At 40.7% G+C, this 20,830-nt stretch overlaps 1 protein-coding gene across 1 annotated transcript in view; it reads right to left on the bottom strand.

Annotated features, from left to right (window-relative positions):
- The window catches only part of TENM4 (teneurin transmembrane protein 4), a 380,735-nt gene that overhangs the window by 185,345 nt on the left and 174,560 nt on the right, over window positions 1-20,830 (bottom strand). Inside the window, 3 exon segments of the mRNA XM_086614637.1 lie at window positions 325-535; window positions 6,395-6,609; window positions 12,194-12,364. Of these exon segments, the coding sequence (XP_086470763.1) occupies window positions 325-535; window positions 6,395-6,609; window positions 12,194-12,364 (597 nt within the window).

Genomic DNA, 20,830 nt, shown 5'->3' with positions numbered 1-20,830 from the left:
CAGAAAGAGAAAGAAAACAATCAACCAAACAAAAAACCTAAATAAAACCAAGATCAAAGGATGAAAACGAAGCAGGGGATTTCAAGCTTGTAATCCATCTTTGGCACTGGCTAGAATCTCGTTACGAACATAGTTACTAGAAAGGCCTACAAAATACTTATGAGATATTTAGGGCCTAAGAGTATTCAGCATGTTGCTAAATACAATCTCCTACGAGCATTCTCTCCAAAACCACACAAACCCACCATGCAATTTGAGTATGTGCGTTAATACCTGGCCTCGAGGCATATTTAGGAGTTTAGGAGTAATACAGGAAATCCTTACCAATAGCAGTAGTAAGAAAAGAAACCACTTCCGATTCCTTGCCATCGTTGTAGAAGGCTAAATGCCATATTCCCGAATCTAAATACTGGATAAAGCCTGTCTCGTGGCTGGACAAGGGCACAAAAGCTCTGTGTTGCCGCTGAGGTCCTTCTAAGCTTCTCGCCTCCTGTGTCAGTAGACGTCTTCCATCAAGAAGCTCGACAAAGTCAAACTGAAACATAAAAAAGAGTGATGTTTGTGAGTATTTCAGGCATCCTCAAGCTCAGTCTCTTGCCCTGGCTCCACAGAAGCATCATAAACAGGATTTTCTCTGGTAACTCAAGTATGTTCCTGGATTACCTGCAATTAATCATTTTGGAAATAGCTAGTAGATGAATGCATTTTTCTGTAATTAAAGGAATCAAGAAATCATCTTTAATTAGAATGTGACTTGGGGCATGTTGACCCTACTGATATGTTCTCATTCTGTAGAAATATAGGCAGGGAAACACAAGGTCCAGGCACCATTCCTAAATGGCACTGTGAGTACGATGATAAGCAGCTTATTTGGTAGCTTCTTTGTGTCTTGGCTAATAAGAAAAATAGACAGGAAAATGTATCTAGCCTAACCGGGTTGTTTGCCAGAATTGCTATAGGTCACCAAGAAAACGATCAGAGATATTTCTAAGTAAATTCTGGCAGAGGTTTTGCAGAAGTATTTTGCTTAGTCAGTGAAGGTCTTATCTTAATATCAAAGGTGGTTAAAAAATCGTAGAAGATGAAGATGCAAAAGAGATAATGTAATATATAAAAGTCCCATGGTGGACTTTTGGAAGTTTTCCTCAAAAGGACATATCTATTTTTTTGCCAGGGTAACTTCAGCTGAACAACTGCTTTGATTTTGCTACTAGTATTGCAACTACCCTTTAGTTCCCTATTGAAATCACTTCAAACTGACTTTCTGTGATAATTGTATTTTGTCTGGTAACATATTAATGGGATGAGTCAGATACAAGCCTAGCAGACATCACAAATGTTAAGTGATCCTCATCTAATCTGACTTTTATCGTGCCTTTAGGTGAACAGGACATCTTGTGAGCAGAATCCAGCAGCTGAGGCACCGTTTAGCTTTCCTATTCCCTGACTTCACTTGGTTTTGCCTCTCTCTTCCAGTTGGTCAAATAAGATTGTAGGTTTTGGCAGAAAGGAGGAAAATAGGCAGGAAGAAACACCACCACTTCTTTTTGTACCAGTTAATGTTGTTGCACTGAATGGTTGCTGAGTGTTAGCTGTGTGTGGCAATATTTCAGCTTCTTATCCCTTTTGACTTTACTGAAGCAAAATTTGGGTGCTTCTGTTATATTATGAAGTTGCCTGGTATGGTCTTCAAAGTCGATCAAGATAAGGACTCGATGACATGTTCTTTCCTCTGCAGTCATTGCTAAGTTAAAAAAAAATTACAAGTTTTTATTTCCAACAACATTTTGAGAAATAAGCTATTTATATATATCTTGTATGTGAAATGACAACATTTGTCCCTGGATTATTTTAATCACTGTATTTTTAATTATTTGTTTACATGAAATAAAGTTTAAGCCTTGCTTTTTTTTTTTTTTTTTTTGGCTATATTTCAATATATAGATCTCTCAAATTTGGTGCTGAAGTGTCTTTTGAGAATGTAAAGCTTGCATACCTGCAAAGGGTGTCTGTCTAAGTTAGCTGTGTCAGAGACAGATTTTCTGTTTTAAAAAAAATATAATATAAATAAAATAAATTCAGATTATAAAAAATACAATATAAAATTTAAAAATATAATGTAAATATAAAATATATAATTAAAAATGTAAGTTTCTCTTCTGAAAAAAAATATAATGATTTAGCAATTTTAGGTTTAAGAGGATACTAGTGAGAGGTTGGCTTGAACGACACTTTGTGAGGCAGATTTTGTAGCCGCTCTGAGGACATTATTACTCTGAGGAATCAGGATATTGCCTGATTTCTCATCAGGTCTCAGCGCGGCCAAGACTGCCACAGTGAGAAGGGCAGTGACAGAGGACATCACAGTGGTGTCCATTTGCTGGGAATGCCTCAACAGGGTTGAGTCCGTACTGAGGAACGCACTGGCCAGGTGTACTGAACAAGTTAAAACCAGTAAGAGAAAAACCTACATATTTCCATTTCCATTTTTGAGCATGATGGAACAGATTGATTTGAAATTTGAATTTGAATCTACTGAAATAGGTTTTTGAAAAGTAACTGCAGACACCATGGGTAAAGTTCATCTCACCCAGCGCTGACATCTCCACGGCAGCTTGAATTAGTTTTCTAGAACTACTGGATTGCAGTCAAAGAAAGGAGGGCCACGAAGATGATCCGAGGGCTGGAGCACCTCTGCTTTGAAGACAGGATGAGAGAGTTGGGGCTGTTCAGCCTGGAGAAGAGAAGGCTCCGGGGTGATCTTATTGCAGCCTTCCAGTACTTAAAGGGGGCCTACAGGAAAGCTGGAGAGGGACTTTTTACAAGGGCGTGTAGTGATAGGACAATGGGCAATGGCTTTAAACTGAAAGAGGGGAGATTTAGATTGGATATAAGGAAGAAATTTTTTACATCGAGGTTGGTGAGGCACTGGAACAGGTTGCCCAGAGAAGCTGTGGCTGCCTCATCCCTGGAAGTGTTCAAGGCCAGGTTGGATGAGGCTTTGAGCAACCCAATGTAGTGGAGGGTGTCCCTGCCCATGGCAGGGGGATTGGAACTAGATGATCTTTGAGGTCCCTTCCAACCCAAACCATTCTGTGATTCTATGAAAGAGGCACTTGTAGAGCGCAATCTATCTGCCTCATCCAAAAGCTGACATTAAAGAAATGTCCCATGGATTGTGCCTTACGCGCATCCATTTCTTGCTACATAATAGATGTAGATGCTTAAAGTTTAGTGAGACGAAAACAATTTCAAGGCACTCAGCTACGATGAGCTGCTGTTGCTGCAGTCCAGTCTGAGTTACGCTTATCTGGGGCTTCCTGCCAAGAGTAAAAGTTTATTTTTGTGAACATTTGCAAGATGCTGCTGTGGATGTTGATGACTTTGCAAAGTTACTCGCTACTAGTTGTAAATATTAACTGAACCACAAATGGATTGTGCTTTACGGCATTTTAATACATTCAGAGATTCTTAATATGCAATTAGAGTTACTGCAAACAAGAAAGTTGTAGATAAAATACCAGGTTGATCAATTCAAATTGTACAAACGAAAAAATGCCTCTCACAAGCTGTGATGGCCAATCTCTAAAATTTATGATTTAACAAAATTTAGCCTAGGTTAAAGAGAGTTCAAGAAATTATTTGATCTAGCAAGATTAAATCTAACAGATCATAATAAAATTGTGTAGCTTTTATTGCAGTTTGTTCAGAAGAATGAGAAGAAGTGCCTTTAGTTGATGGTAAACTACTGTAGGCTTCTGCAGGCTCTATTTCTAAGACTACAGAAGTTTGCAGCTTGCATTTTCATCCTACTTATTAGTGTCTATAGTTGTCGGCAACCTCAACTAGAAGACACATCACCACAGGCAGAGAAAGTTTGCTAAAGAAAATGGGAATAGTTTATTGGTTTAGTATGGATAAATATGGCTTTTAACATTTTACCAAATTCAGGAATATATGCTAAGGGTCTACAGCCTTGAGATCATTTCAAAGATCACGAAGGAGAACAGACTATGCTAAGGCTCACACTACAGAAGGAGAATTATCTAAATAGAAGAAATATTGTATTATCTAACACAGAAGAAAATCTGATTATTGGCAAGAATTTTACTACTACCCTCAACTAGATAGTCGGGGGAAAAATAATTGACCTTTTATTAAATTCTTCCAGGGGAGACTATCACTGCTGTAAGCATACATTTTGCCAAAGTCTTGTTTATGAAATTCCTTATAAAATTTGGAAATAGAAACCTCATTTGGTACACTTATGTGGTGCAGCAGATGAAACTCTGGATTATGCAAGAGAAAAGATGAGATCTGTGTAATATATATCAACTATGAGAGACAAGTGTACGATTTCAACACAGAAAACAGGTTGTCTATTTAGTAACTCCTACGGCTATTAAGATATGGTGAGATTAAATGTTAAGGATTAAATTTCATACTAAAATATACAGAAGGAGAACAATGTTTTAATTGGCGGTAGGTTTATAAAATAATAAATATAGGAAAATGAATAATTTCAAAACTAAATTAAGTTTTATCAAGTAATATATCAATATTGTTTTGATATCTGCACTGTCATTAAGCTATTTCTTCAGAACAGGGTGGGTTTGGGGATCTATCAGTGCACTGTGATTTTTATTGTTTGAATAAAACTGTCCGTCTGGTCATTTTTGGTGATGTTTTGGTCCAGATGGTGATTTTTTATATATACTTGGCAGCTCTCAATTATTGGCTACGCAAAAAGCAGCACTTACACAGGCTCTGAGCAAGTGCACTGCCTCCTCCAGCATGTAACACTGACAAACACGTGCCACATCCCACATTCAACATCTCATCCTCAGCTGAGGCTTCAACTGATACACCTCCACGCTGGTTTAGATGGGAAAGGTCCTGACACTGACAAATCATTCAGAATATCTCTGCAAAAATAAGGCTAAATAAAAACCAGTGGCAATAGTGAAGCTGGTGCGAGCTTCTTAATTGCTGACTTCTGATCTACAGTTAGTATTATTGTTGTGACCATGACTTGAGTTTTTTATTTAAATAATACAGGAGTTTTAAGTTTTATTTTTTTTTTTAATCTCCCGTAAAAAGAGACTGATTAAAAGTGGGCAATAACAGCACTACTGTGTCACTGAATTTATGACCTGCTGATCCTATTGAAATATTTTAATTCTGCAGAAAAGCAGGCAGAGAAAGTGTAGATTTATGACACTTCTTTGACGCAAATAAGTTGCAGGTGTGTGTTAATATGTAGAAAATACCATATTACCCAGAAAGATTGTAATAAACACATTTGTTTGCTCAAAAAGAAAATAAAGGCAAGGTATTTCTATAAATCTGAAATAGTTGTGTTGGTTGCTAGGCTTTTTAGTTGATAGTGGAGGGCAAGGGTAAGTTACAACATTAATATAAACCTTGTAATAGTTTGATAACTTGCTGATGCAAGTGGGAGTGAGATGCTTTGCATTGCCAATAAGATTTATGCCCTAATGTATTAATCAATCTGGTTAAGAGCAGCTTAGAAACTGCAATGGAAAGTGGAGAAAATGATGTATAAAATCCTTATTTAAGGAGATGGATCTTCGGAGAATGTGATTTCTTGACATGACTTTTGCCATGGTGTGTCAAGAAAAGTAACTGCTTCCATTTTAGTCCTACATAATAATAATTATATCTTGATTTAGAATCATAGAATGGTTAGGGCTGGAAGAGACCTCAAAGCTCATCTAGTTCCAGCCCTTAATTTCTGCTTAAGTAAGCCGGTGGCTTCCTGTAAAAACTTGTGTTTGGTTGCACACCAGTTACTGGGCCCCGAGCAATCTCAGTCTAATCCGACAGTCAACACGCATAAATAATGTGAAGAATTGGCTCATGGCATTTCAGCACAGAAGACAAAAGCAAATCTTGCTTCCATGAGGGTGACAAGACCAGAGTCTTGCTGCTCTTACCATGAGAGGGGAAAGGCAGAGGCTGAAAGAAGGAGACAGACCTGAGATGCACGAGACTACTTAAGAGATCATTCTTTTCAATGTAGTTTGAATGTGGCTGCTGCTGCAAGGGGCACTGGATGGAGAAGGTGGTATCTCATGCTGCTAGGAGCAACCAGCTGATACCCTCAGTGACCACCAGTCCACAAAACTCTTTTCCTCCTCTGGCAACTCACTGCCTGAGGCAATTGCCTGCTTTGCCTGTGCCTACAGACCACCGGGTTAGTGTGTGTAAATTTTGCAGTTAATCACTTTATCATCTTTCTCTGGATAGATGACCTTTAACATCTTGCAAGCATGCAACAAATTCTTGAAAGAAACAGCTGAAATAAAACAATAAACCATAAGAACATACAATTTAAGACAATTATTATTTAATTGAAATGAGGTGCCATTACCTGTGTATGTGATGGTGGGAGGCCTTTTCTGCCATAGATGCCGACCAGAGCAGCCTTTCCTAAAGATACATTGAATTTCAGATGCACTGGGTGGTCGATGAACACCTGAGATCTCCAAAAGATACCAGGAGGGATCTTCTGTGTGGCTCGTCTGCCAACATCAATTTCTCCAGAGTCTATAAAACTGTCGTCTGGAAAGAAACTACTGGGCTTTCCTGCCAAAACACAGGAACAAAAATCTTGGATTAGCCTTAGATCCTAAAAGTAATCCAGTCACACTAGTATCTCTAACACTCATCTTGGGAAACAGTCTATTAGTGTCCTGAGGTCTTCAGAGTACTTTGTCAAGCCAATCCATACGATTATGGGAGGAAAACTGGCAGGGTTATTCCTGGCTTTGGTTAACTGTTTTGTTTGAAAACATGAACATGGCAAGAGCAACCTGGAGAAAAATGGCCTTTTGTTTAAATTGTAACATCAGAGAACGTGTAATTAATTACATTCAGAAGATAAGACTAAATCATCTGACATTATATCCGAAATGAATGTAAGTTCACGGATGGAGGAGTCATCATTAAATTAGCGAAGAGAAGTGTAGTAGAGGTGAGGTAGACGTGTCACAGAATGGAATGGTAGTGTGCAGAACAGCAGCATGAACGATGTCTGAAAGTGGGGAAAGGAAAATGTTTATTAAATTAATTCTTCAGAGCGGTAACAGTATTTGAAATTTGATCTACAGTCCAAAAAAAAAAGCTAAAGTTAAAAAAACCCTTAGAAATATGAAGGAAATCATACCCTGCACTCGAGTAATATCTACTAAGAAACATGAGAAGTTTTAATTGGGTTTTGATACAATCTGCAAAGTGTGTTATGATTATCCCTCTTCTTTCAGAAGACAAGCAAATGGAGGCATCTGTTTCTTAAGATGACCACCGGGCTGGAGAGCCTGGGTATCCAGATGGCAGTCGGTACATGACATAATGTCCGAGGGAGTCAGCAGGGAGCTCGGCATCCCTGGAAAACACATCTGAGAAAATCCAGGTTAGAAATTAATACACTCCCAGTTCTGAAAACTGGTGGCTGCTTCGAAAAATCTGGGCCCGAAGGCAGCTCAGGGAATGAGGGGCAGAAGGAAAAATAAAATGCTGGAATGTTGCCTTTCCAGCTTGTGCTATACCCAGTGGCCACAGCTTCACCTGCAGCGCACAGGGATGATAAAGAAGGCAACTGCTTCGGAAACAGCCTTTACTTAAGGACACACTTAGTCGAAAAAGGATGCAGTAGTGTCACCTGAAAGATTTTGGCTTTAGAAAGGGGAGCATCATGTCACCAAAAAGGACTAACTACTAATTTTAGAAATTCAAATAAACTTGTTATTTCATCTCCATGCCACTACAGCACACTACTATGTATTTCTCAGATCAAGGAATTCTAAAACGAGAAGGAAACTTTCAGGTACATACAATTTTTTGTAGGAAAATCACATTGTGAGATTTTTTTTTCTTCCAGTTCCAGAACCTACATTTGGGAACTGGGAAATAAAAGTATCTTTTCCCACTCATCATGAATTCAAGTATTAAACTGGACTTGCCATGTTGAAAAGGTGATTGATAGAACAACTTTTCATTTTACTGCTCCAAATTATAATATTCTCTTTAATATTATATAATATTAATTATAATATTTCCTTGAATTTCTCCATATACAATCCCAGCATAAACTCTCCAGGAGAAACAGATGTAAATTGCAAATCCATACAGAAATTATATGCGTATTAACTGCCAACAAAAAAAGTCTCTGAAGACATATCTTTGTAGGATTGAGAATTTCTCCCTCTCTTTTTTTTTTTTTTTTTTTTTTTAACTTTTGTATAACTTTTTAGCAGAACTTTAAGTCCAAATAAGACTGACCCCGGATTTAAATTTAGCAGCTGCTTAAGTGCGCTGTTGGCGCGGGACCTGATGGCAAGTTTCATTTCTGTGCTATCTTGTTTTATGCACACCAGCACAGCCTAGAAAGCAAAGGGTGTGTATATGTTCATAGAAAAAAAAGCTACTGGTAATTTTATAAGATCCTTATTATCTTTGTTCATGACATTCAAATAAATACAGGGGAAAATCTGTTGACTTTTTATCCTTTTTTAGTCAAAGTGTATATTAATAGAGATAATCAGAAGCAGCTTGGGTAAATGGACATTCTTTCCGAATCATTTTGTGCTGATAGAGCACAATTGTGCCATGAAAAACAAGTAGCTTGATTCCAAAGAGGATTACTTTATCAACTGGATCGTTAATATTTATTTGGCACACCAAAAATTACTTTTCACACTGTCAGGATTAAAGGAAATAGTTCCCATGTCTTCATGCAGTTTCTTATTCCATTATTGTAAGATGAAAAGATTCAGGATTCTATTAAAACAGAGCTAAAGACACCACGTGTTTTGGTTCAGATGAAGGACAGATTTTTCTGATTGCGACTGACACGTTTTATAGGTTCCTAGAAATTCCGATGAAAACCTAAAGCATTTGATATGCGCCCTGATTGCTCGTTAATAAGGATGGTGCATGGGAGTGAACCAGGGAAGGTGAGAATTTCATCTGGTAGATGTTGCTATGCAAGAGAGAGCCTGGAGAAAACGAGCCCAGTATGTGTTCCACCTGCACAGAGAGCAGCGCTCGCTCGTGCGGGCAAAAATGCCTCTGTGACTGCAAGAGACATTTTCATGGAAAGAATTGTTTGTCCAGAAAATTAAAAAGTTTAGGTCTCCTCTTGGTGGACTGTTGTATGTCTGAGAAGCTGATACCCTACAAGTTGCATCATGTTGCCAGTGGTTGGCATTTATCCTGATACACAAGGCCAAGGAAAGGCTCTCTTCACCGGGCGGAATTCAGCCCCCGAAATCCATCCGTGTTTTCATCAGAAATTTCACCTGGAATACTGCGTTCAGCTCTGGAGTCCCCAACACAAGAAGGACATGGAGCTACTGGAACAAGTCCAGAGGGGCCCACGAAGATGATCCGAGGGCTGGAGCACCTCTGCTATGAAGACAGGATGACAGAGTTGGGGCTGTTCAGCCTGGAGAAGAGAAGGCTCCGGGGTGATCTTATTGCAGCCTTCCAGTACTTAAAGGGGGCCTACAGGAAAGCTGGAGAGGGACTTTTGACAAGGGCATGTAGTGATAGGACAAGGGGCAATGGATTTAAACTGAAAGAGGGGAGATTTAGATTGGATATAAGGAAGAAATTTTTTACATTGAGGTTGGTGAGGCACTGGAACAGGTTGCCCAGAGAAGTTGTGGAGGCCCCATCCCTGGACGTGTTCAAGGCCAGGTTGGATGAGGCTTTGGGCAACCTGGTGTAGTGGAGTATTTCTCTGCCCATGGCAGGCGGGTTGGAACTAGATGATCTTTGAGGTCCCTTCCAACCCAAACCATTCTATGATTCTATGATTCAGCTTCTAACCTACAGTAGGATGAGGCCCTACAGACTGGATACTTCAAAGCACAACGAGAAAGCCATTTCAGCTTCTCATCAGAAATTAGGTTTTAATCAGAGTATCTGACTCCTTAAAATTAACTTCAGGTCTGAATCCTTAATTGAGCTGTCAATTACTTTTGGCTCTTTCCACACATTACCTCGAACTTTTTAGTTGCCGTAGCAACTATTCGGAATTTATTGGGATATCAAACTGAACTGTGCCATTTCAGCCCTTGCTGAATCTGCTTGTGGTTTTGACAGCGAGGTACCCTGACTCGCCACACCACTTCCCAACAATCTCGTCTTTCTCCGACTTCAACCGCAGTTAATTACAGTTAATAATTACACAATTACGCTTAAACGTAAGCACGTGATGAAGTGCTTTGCTAAACAGGGATGGACTAAAAAACATGGGTAAACGCTGTGCTAGCATTTAAAACCATTTTAAAACAAATTACAACCAATTTTAAAATAAATGTCAATCAATTTTAAAATAAATCTCAACTGATTTTAAAATAAATCTCAACTGATTTTAAAATAAATTTCAACCAATTTTAAAATAAATTTCAACCAATTTAAAAATAAATTTCAATCACTTTAAAAATAAATTTCAATCCATTTTAAAATAAATTTCAATCCATTTTAAAATAAATTTCAATCACATACATTCTGGTTTAGAACAGCAGCCACGCAACGCTGCTAGTCCAGAATTAGTTGCGTAGTCACCCGATAATGAGAAAGTTGCATTTTAAGGCTGGACAGTGTTATTCCTGCAATAAAGATGTTGTCTTGATGTGGTTTTTAGTCAGGACAAGATATTCCTCCCTAAAGTCTACAGATTCCTAACTTGAGGGGTCTTCTAATGACATAACTGGGGGTATTTCCCACATTTCTCTTTTAACAGAGCTTCTTGGCAGCAATCAAAACTTCAACTGATGTCACTGTGAGCATGGTTGAAAAGAAATTTCAGTGGAGATCTTTCACTTGGACAGCAGTTTTGGATACATCTATTTATTTTTATTTCGCTTTTTAAAAGGAAAAGGACAGACCAAACCGAGATGTTTCAAAAATGAAACATATGGCAAGTTAGAGGGGGGAAAAAAAAGGGATCTGTCGTGGAGTATTTTTGAACGCAACAGCAGGGGTATCTGCAGCTTGTGGTACTGTCTGGTAAGGTTTGCTGAGAATAAGCTGCTGAGCTGATTTTTCCTTGTAGCAACTTGATGTCAGCCATCAGTTGCAAATAAATATACTGTTTTAAGGAGCACACGTAATTATGGCCTTTATTTGGACTAATAAAAACTCTTAAAGAAAGAGATAAGCTCTTAAAGTAAAAAAATACTACCATTAATTTAAATTCAACTTGTAAACACAGGCTCTCAGCCAAAGTCTCAGGAACTCTCCGGAAACTTTTGAATTCAATGAGTTGCCAGAACAGTAGCATACTTCTTATCTCTTACCCACAAAACTTCCTCCCCCAAAATAACTACCAAAAATAGCCAATGGCTTCAGTTTTACTGGCATCTGTTCACCTCATATAAAGAAGTCTGACACAGAAACAAAAGAGCTTTCTGAAAATTTGAATTTCTCATTTTTCCAGCTAAGTCTTGGGAAGGATAAAACACTCCTCTTTTGCAGAGGTGACAGGTATTTTCGGCAGTGCTGCCTCTATACAAAGCACAGTAAGATGTAAAGCTGCTGGATAAGGCACTTCCTGAATCGACAAACCAGCAGTTGCTTCTAATTCCAGTTACACTCGTAAGCTGTCAACATGGTGATACTTTGTGGAGACTAGGCCTTTTATCTGGCTACTTTTGCAAAAGAGATATCCAGCTCTGGAGAGTCAAAACTCACAGTGTAATAGCTCTTAGTAAATATTTTGGTCCTCAAAACATTTGGTACTAGGTGGCAACGTGTAGGCAACCCCAAATATCTTCGCACTGTTGTAGAGAAAGCTTGATACCTTGCTCCAGGAATCATTTAATTTTCAAGACACAATTTTTTGCCATGAAAACAGCCGCTGTGGCAGGGTTTTCATGATGGCCTCCTGTAGCCTGTGAGATATGGCACAGATGGTTCCACCCTGAGAATGTCTTAGAGGTGCGGTGAGGATTGCACACAGTTTTATCGTGTTAGTGGACATCAGAAGGGTATGAAACTTAGAAACATACGGAAACAAGATCGATGACTACTAGTTCTAGACATGAAAGACTGGAAAAAGCACCTGATGATGGCAGCATTGAGGGTAATGGAACATGAGATTGGATGGCTGGAGTTCAGAGGCAGACAGAAGACTCACAACATGGACACACACCAACCATACCTTCACTGGCTCCTTTGCCTTTCCTGTCAGGTAACTCTAACCCTGTGCCCCCCGAAGGATATAAGGAGACGTCCGTTGGCACTGGCCAACTGCTGGCTGTGTCTTCCGTGATTTCATACATCTGCCCTTCCATCGGCTGCAGGTGCCAGTTTAGGCCAAACAGGTGCATGGCTGTGGTGAGCAATGAGAAAAGTCATCTTTTTCTGATTGGGAGTTTCAGAACTACAGGGGCACTTTCTAAACCCTTGCTCCACTGCCTTGTTAGTGGGCATTGCTTTAGGACAAGAATGGGATTCATGTAATTAGACAGCCCCTGCCGCTTCTACCATACCCACTCCCTAGGTCTTTCCACCCACTTAAACTCATTTTAGATCGCCTGTACCAATCCACTCTTCTTTGTCCAGTAGAATTGTTCCAGCCTCATGGCCTGCGTGAGAGAATAACCAGGCACAGTGTTTCAGAAAGCTCCCAAGCCTGGGGTGGCAACATGGTGAACACAGAAATACATGGAGTATTCTTTATCAACATACCAATAAATCCCAAGGAACTGTACTCTGGTTCGTTTTGCTGTATTCAAAGTGTATCACATAGGTTTGTTGTTTGTTGTTTTGTTGTTTTTTTTTTTTTTTACCCACCAATTATACACAGAAGATCTTATAGACACCTCTGACAGTTTTTCCTGAATAAGACCAAGTGAAAACTAAGGCCATTTAAGATCCACCTTGCACACATGCCTTTGTGCTCAGCATCAGGAATGCGAATGACTATGACTGAGCACTCCTTAGTACAGTTCAGCATCTCCTATTCAGATCAAAGACACATCCTCAAGGTTTGAAAAGAAGCAGGACCATTTAGAGTCGTGCGATGTCAGGGCATAGCTCTCTGTAGGATTCTGGGCCATGCAAAGTCATTCAGTGCACACATGAATCTATTTGAAGGCATTACATAAAGACAAGTGAAGTTAAGGGACAAGACAGAATACTTAAAAAGCAAACACATGTATGAGAAGTATGGAAAATCATACGCTTATACAGCTAATACTCGCCCCCTGAAAATATAAAGCAAAAAAATGTGGCTTCCCATATCAGTTCTTCCGTTCCCAACGTAAACATTTCATACTCAATCAGTATCCAGTTTAGCTTCAGGCTCTACACAGCTAAATGATCCGATATTTGCTACACGTGGAATGACATTTCTTTTTTAAGGGAACGCCTTGATATTTTACGCTGTAATTTCTCCAAGAAATTGTACAATGGCACTAACTTCACAGCCATTTGACAGAAACAAAACCAGTGAAGAAACAGAGCATTTCCATTGCCTACAGTTCTCATTTTACTCACAAAGATACACCTGAGCTTGGCAAACACTGTCAGGGACAAGTGGGTAGTTTATTTAAACCTCTGCATCACGAACAATCTTTTCAAGAGGACTGAAAAGTAATTTGAGTAGTTCTCCAAAAACAGCACGTTTACGCAATTTAGCAAAATCAGTCATTTTTTCCACTTCAGTTTCAGTTAGGTCATCTATAATTTACTAACAGGAATAAACTTGTCTTTGCACTACTACAACATCACAAAACACAACGAGAGCAAAACTGGGTTTGTTAACGAAGTCTTAAACATCAAGAAAGAAAATACTCTCCTAAAACTCCCCAACACCAAGGAAGCACAGCAAGGAAGGTCTTTCGAGGACCTGTTCAAAACTCTGAAAGTATAAACATTTTTATACAGGTACATGTACCAAGAAGGAATGCTACCAACACAACTGTTCATTCAACCAGGACACTTTAGGCAGGGTGGCCAGTATTTTCACCTGCAAGGAGTGTATTTACTCAGCAGAGAAACTGTGCGAGGGAAGAGAGGAAAGCAGTCTGGGAGCAAGGAATTTGCATGAAGCACTTGGCATTGCCCTGTTTGCGTAATATCTTTGTGTTTATATGGCCCTCACCATCGGAGTGCCTGGGCACTTCATAGCTATTAACCTCATAAAACCTCATCAGGTAGGAATTTGCTATTTCTACTTCACAGAAAGGAAAAAGAGAACTACAGCAGGTGAAAGGACTGACTCAGTTCACTTGTTGGAGCATTAAAATGCGATTGTGTGTTAATTCACTTCACTTACTCTACGCTCACATGTTCACAAGCGCTAAAAGGCATTTCATGCCCCTCTCTGCCAGCAGTTTTTGTGCCCAGTACTGGACGCTGCCTGAGAATGCCATCCAGATTGGAGCTCTCTATGGACCAGAGACTTACCCAGGTGCCACTGAGCTGTTACAGAGCTCAGGGGCTTAGGTGTTCCAAGTAGGTGTAAGTTCCCATGTTTAACCACATGGATGTTTGCAATTCCAAGCAGAATAAAACTGTACTGTTTGCTCCTCCAAACTCAGGCAACCCTAGACAGCAAGCTGCCCAGATGCCTCTGCTGGCCCTAAATGCTTAATCCCAACTCCATCTACCTGATGTCTTCATATTACAGTGACTCTCATGAGCTTATACTTGGCATCACCGGTTCAGACAGGAATTGAACCAGTGGTGTGGTTTTTTTTCACTACACTATTTGACTTGCCTTGTCCTTTGGATTTCACAGTCTAAGTGCCACACAAACTCTTAGGAACACATTGAAAGGCCATTGTTTCCCTGAAAGGCCATTGTTTCCCCTCCTCTCCTTAGGAGGAATTTGTTGCTTGTAGATCATTACTTACTGCAAGAAAATGAAGGTGAAGAACTCAGCATTGTTTTGAGTGTAGTGGGAAAGTGAGGAACGTTTCTTCCCAGCATGTAAAATTCATTTAAAACCACCTGAGAGGAAATGTCTTACGGAAGGGAACATCTTGCTTAAGTGTAACAACAGAACTGGCAGCCTGGAAGTGCTATGGCTTTTCGGCACATTATCCGTCCCCTTGACCAAATGAATCAATCAGTCCGTGTTACCTTTCATTCCTAAACATTTGCAAAGTGTCTTACAATGTCCCAACACAGAAAATGTGACAGAATTACCTGTAGCATACAGGTACTCTGTGTTACAGAGATAAAAGGTTTGCATTAATATGTTAACTCGTCTTGGGTTAACAGATTTTGTTTAAAGCAAAAAGCTTCCTGTGTACGTTGATCACATCCTCATATAGCTCATAGAATCAAAGAATCATGGAATGATTTGGGTTGGAAGGGACCTTTAAAGATCATATAGTCTGACTCCCCTGCCATGGACAGGGACACCTTCCACTAGATCAAGGTGCTCAAAGCCCAGTCTAACCTTACCTGGAACACTTCCAGGGATGGGGCATCCATAACTGCTCTGAGAAACCTGTTCCAGTGTTTCACCACCCTCATAGTAAAAAATCCCCTGGATCTAATCTAAATCTACCTTCTTTTCATCTAAAACTGTTACCCCTTGTCCTGTCACTATAGGCCCTGGTAAAAAGTCTCTCTCCATCTTTCTCATAAGCCCCCTTTAAATATTGAAAGGCCGAAAGGTCTCCAATGATGATCCATAAGAATGAGATCTATGGGCACCACACATAGAAAAGCACAAAAATCTGAGAAACACAGGGAATTAGTTGAAAAACATTTTGATTAATAAGTGGCTTAAAAAGAAAATGGAGTGCAAAAGCTTGGAGCTAGTGCTCTATTGAAGGTTTCTCATTTGATGTTTGTAAGTACGAAATAAAAGCCCATAAATATTCCCACTCATAAGGCAAACAGACATCGTGCAATTTCTGCTGCAGGTAGGTAAGAACCACAGAAGCCTCCCTGAAACCAGAACAGAGAGTCTGATTTACTTTGGAAACACACTCTGGTGGCAGGTATGTTATTAGGAGACCACCTGTGATTGTCAAGCTGGTGGAAGATTCAGTCTTCTGCATGCTCCCCCTAACTGCCACGCTCATACTAAAAAGTCAAGCAGTAGCAGCAGTGGATGTTTTGGGTCTCTACATCTCAGTGGGATTTGCAAAGCTGTTGATGCACACAGTTGCCTAAAGGTTTTAGGAGAGGCACAAATCAACCTCGTTCTGTGCTAAATTGATGCCAAGTGCTTTATTGGGGGGGGAGGGGGAGGGGAAAGACGACCATAATCAAGGGAAAACCCTGGAACCATGGATGAGAGGCACAATCATACACTTTGGAGTGTTAATGTTTCTAAAAGCAAAGTGAAGCTGGAAAAATAGTTTGAGATTCCTGATGTTCTCAGTCTCCAGGTCAATGGAACTCGCTGTTGACATTTTCTCTGTCTCTCTTCTGTTTTCCCTCTGCTCAGTTAGATATAAGATGTGGCTCACAAAGAGCAAATGCCCTCCTAAAAGCCCCCACGTCCTTCTCCCTCTCCCTCCCCACCACGATGCTCAGTAGATATTCAGATATTGAAGGCTCCCCACGCAGTAGAAGAGCACACTGCAATTAACAATCATTAAAGTGTATCCTTTTGTAAAATACCACGCAGCTTTCACTGCCTAGGAAGCCTCATGACATGCTCTTTGCAGAAGCTTTGGTTGCATTTCCCGTGGCTAATAAAACTCTTCTATCTGCCTCCTCTTGGAATGAAAACAATACTTAGGGGAAACCCTGTGTGTGTCCTCTCTGGGCTGTTCCAGCACCAACAACTTAGATGATAAAAAGGCATCTGAGGCCTCTGGCCCATCACGCTCATGTTTTGGCATCAAACCTTTGACTTACACAACCTTTTAACTGCAGCTAAGTGCTCGCAAAAAGTGCCCTGAAATTTGCTGAGTGGGTAACAGAATTTTGTGTGGCAGAATAAACCACCTTACCCTCAGTCCTAAGTCACCTCTGGCCTTCTTCTTGGTGGGGAAAAGAAGGAAGCCACACTCCAGTCCTTTCAGGGTTTGATTACTTTGCCGAGTTCAGCATTTCAGCCACCGCAGTGTGATGTGGCTATTCATTTTCTGGACTCAGATTCACGTTAGCAAAGCAAATTTACAAACAGTTTAGCACCACCTGAGCTATTTAACCATCCGAATAAATCAAAGTTCATATTGGTGGAACCAAGTATTCAGGATCATGATTCTTTAGGTTTTAGCACATTATCTCTTTCTGTATTGAATTATTGCTACTCCATAGCTGTTTGTGGAGGACATAAGCAACATTAGCTGATGCTGTTAAGCCAAATAAAGAGGAACATTGTTTCCAAGTTTGTCTTGAAGAGACCCGGGCTTTTGGTATCTTTGTATTATTGCCACTTGTTTATGACACAGCAAAACACTAAAGTCAAAACAACTTACTCAGCGGAGTAGAGAACAAAGAAACTGGTACAGCATTTAGGATGAAAAAGGACAAACAAAGATAATAATTCACATGGTCAACAAAATGGACATCTCTTGGGACAGGTTGATGGAGTGAAGGAGTTAGCAGAGAGAGGCAGATGATTGTGATAGATCACAGGGAGAAGAAAAGACAAGACATGCTTACTGAAGCATATGAGACCCCCAGAAACCACACCAGTCAGCAAAAAATTGAAGAACACACTGCTGGCCCTTTATTAGCTTGTTGCTTTTCCCAAAGCAGCCAGCTAAGTGTAATAAATAACCAAACCAATCAATGACGATGTTTGAAATTAAGGCTACGGCTGAAGCCACCAGCTGTTTCGATAGTGTTTGTTGAATGCACTCTGCCAGCAGCTCACAGGCTCTGCTGCTGCCTCCTCGCCTGTCTTCTCGGAGGTAAGCCCTGCAGGTGCCGTGCTGGCCTGATTCCTCACCCGGGAGAAGCTCCTAGAGAAGCTGAGGAACGAGTGAAATAACAACTGGTTTACAGTTATAGCTGATCTTGCCCTGAACAACAAAGAAAGAGTTTCTCAGGATGGAATCTCAAGAAAACAAAAAGTTCATCATCCCCACCATGAGCGTGGTGCACAGCCGGGTTCTACAGCAAGCGCAGGGGGTAAATGGCATGACGGCAAGACAGAAAGTCTTTTGGGCTTCTCATTTGAAACGCCTAGCCAGCCTCTTCACGCTAAGAATGCTTCCTATTTTGAATCCATATTTACCTAATGATGTCGGTATATTTTGCATAAGTAACTCAGGGGAGTGCAGAGGCTTGGGAAAAGCCAGGCTGCTCTGCACAGCCCCTCCAGCCTCACCAGCTCAGCTGTACCAGCACTGGGCTTGGTCTGGAGAAGAGTTTGGCTCCACTACTCCACTGGTTTCTACAAGCACCTCATTGCACTGCTGACAGCAAAGCCAAAGCCAACACAAGCCAAAGGACCACTCCTGGTAGGGAGAACAGTTTTCCAAAGCCTTCCGGTGCAGCATGGGGCAAAGGAGAAAATGGGAAAACCAGCGTGAAAAGGAACAGCTAAAAGGCATTGATGCCATAATGAACAAGAATAAAAATAGGAAAGAAAGGCGAGGAAGGTGAAAAAAATACAGAATGAGAGAAACTGAGAAAAAGGAGGAGGTTAGGAAAGAGGAAAAGAAAGCTAAGAAAAAAAGTAAAAGGGATTTGGAATAGGAAAAACAGCTGGAGCCCAGTCAGTGGTTGAGAAGACATTTATAGAGCTCGTTTCTTTGCTCTGCCCTCTTTTGTGAAATCAAGCATGAGATATGTGCTGGTTACACATTCCTCTTTAAGCTTCAGGTTCAGCAATCAGACTTACAATAACACGCTCTCTAAAATGAGACCTCAGGTTTGCTTTTTCTCCTAATTGAAAAAAAGCTGAATTCCACCACTGAATTACTCAAGGCTAATTTTGACTCAAGTAAATGTATTGCTTTCACTCCTGTCTCCGGAATAAACTTGACTGTAATTATCTGGATAACTGTCTCTCTCTACACTGAAATTATATGATTTCTGTAGAAGTGGGAGAATTGACTGTTGCAGAATTAATCATATTTTTGTGACATTCAGTGTTATGAAAAGGAGCCTTCCAGCATGAAATAATCACTGGTTTGTCAACCTGCAATAAATCAAGGAAGAGGCACGCGAGATTAAGGAGAACAGAAACAGTAAAACAAACATTAAAAAAAGAAATCAACTGGTTTATTTTTCTCTTATGCCTCTCTTGCATTCCATTTCAGTGCTGGACAAGGCTTCTGTGTCCCAGCGTGGCAGAATACACCAACACAGCAAGGAGTCAAGGACTGAAGCGGCTCTATGGCCCTGCGGATGTCAGAAGAGGGGAAAAACAGCAAGCCTGGCTGTGGTACCTTGTATCAGCTCTCCTTGCTTGTAAAGTGAAGTCCTGGACCAGACAGATCCAAGCTGTTGTTCATCTAAGGGCATGGGACACTTACTACCCAAGTACCTAACAGGTTCTCAGGCCCGGAATTGAAATCTAGGATCCTGACTAAAGATCCCAATGGTTCGTAATATCATGAAGTCACATCATTTACACATACATACCCAGGTCACTGAGCCAGCCACTGTGGGACAAGGAGAGAGAGATTCCTGCAAGGCCAGTTCTTGCACGGACTTTGGCAGTTATCTCGTGACCAAAAACTCTGCACAGTGCTCTGAGTCCTTTCTACCATCTGAAATTATCTCCTATGCATAAACTTTTTCCTTCTGTGGCTTAAAGGTCTTACTCAAGGAATGGAAAACCTGGCTTTAGAAATCATCGTCTGCCTGACTGAATGTGAGCTGGGACACCAGGACAGGACTGCAGCCATGTGGGAACGTGGGAAGAGAGAATCCTGCACACAGCACTCTTCACAAACCAGCTGATTTGGGCCTGTTGATTTATTTGAAACAAGACAATAGTCAAGAAAAATCACAAAGGCACAAGGAGGGCCATTTAGGGTAAAGCTCACTCCTGTAAATTCCCCATCTGCCCCTCTTCCTGACGGCTCAGTTATCCACCTTCAATGACAAAAAGGGTTTACAAGCCTTCTGCACAGACTGGGGATGAAGATGCTCTGCTGAGCTGGGCTGCAAGTACTTCATACTGGGAACTGGAGAATCCATGTCCACCTATCCCTGGGTGAAGGGATTAGGATGAAGGATTTAGATGGTAAAACAGAGAGATAGCTGTGTTGTGTTTGTTTGTAGCTTTTTTTAAGACCTCAAGGGTTGTGAAGTATTGGAACAGGCTGGCCAGGGAGGTGGTGGAGTCCCCATCCCTGGGGGTGTTTAAAAACCGTGTGGATTTGGTGTTGAGGAACATGGTTTAGGGACCCTGACAGTTCAGGGTGAATGGTTGGACTCGATGAACTTGAGGGTCTCTTCCAACCAGATGATTCTATGATTCAAATGTCCTACAGTAAGAGGTAGGTGCTTTCACAGCCAGCTCTAAAGTTTAGACACATACTATGGGATACATCCAGTAATACCCAAGACCCTGCCTGCTGCCTGACCATTCCTCCACGTTCAGAGCTCAAACTATGCAAGTACCAGAAGTGGTTCTTTCAGAGATAACTCAGGTTTCCTCCTTTCCTCAATCAGAATCACCATGTGCAAAGGAGGAATTCAAATGATGGGGAGCTTCCTACCTCTTAAAATTTTGCCACCAGAGTGGGAACTGCCTCTTGGGAAAACAAAGCATTGTGGTAATCACCTAAAGTCCCGGCTGCAAATGCATTTACTTGCTTTGATTTGACACAAACCAGTTATTCTTTGACCCCTCCTGACTGAAGAGCTGTATCAAAGATTTCCAAGATAGAAGCAGATGGTCTACCAAACAGTATTA

Source organism: Tauraco erythrolophus, chromosome 1 (assembly GCF_009769465.1).
Source record: "Tauraco erythrolophus isolate bTauEry1 chromosome 1, bTauEry1.pri, whole genome shotgun sequence".
Classification (NCBI taxonomy): domain Eukaryota; kingdom Metazoa; phylum Chordata; class Aves; order Musophagiformes; family Musophagidae; genus Tauraco; species Tauraco erythrolophus.
This window is presented reverse-complemented; position numbering and strand designations above follow the sequence as displayed.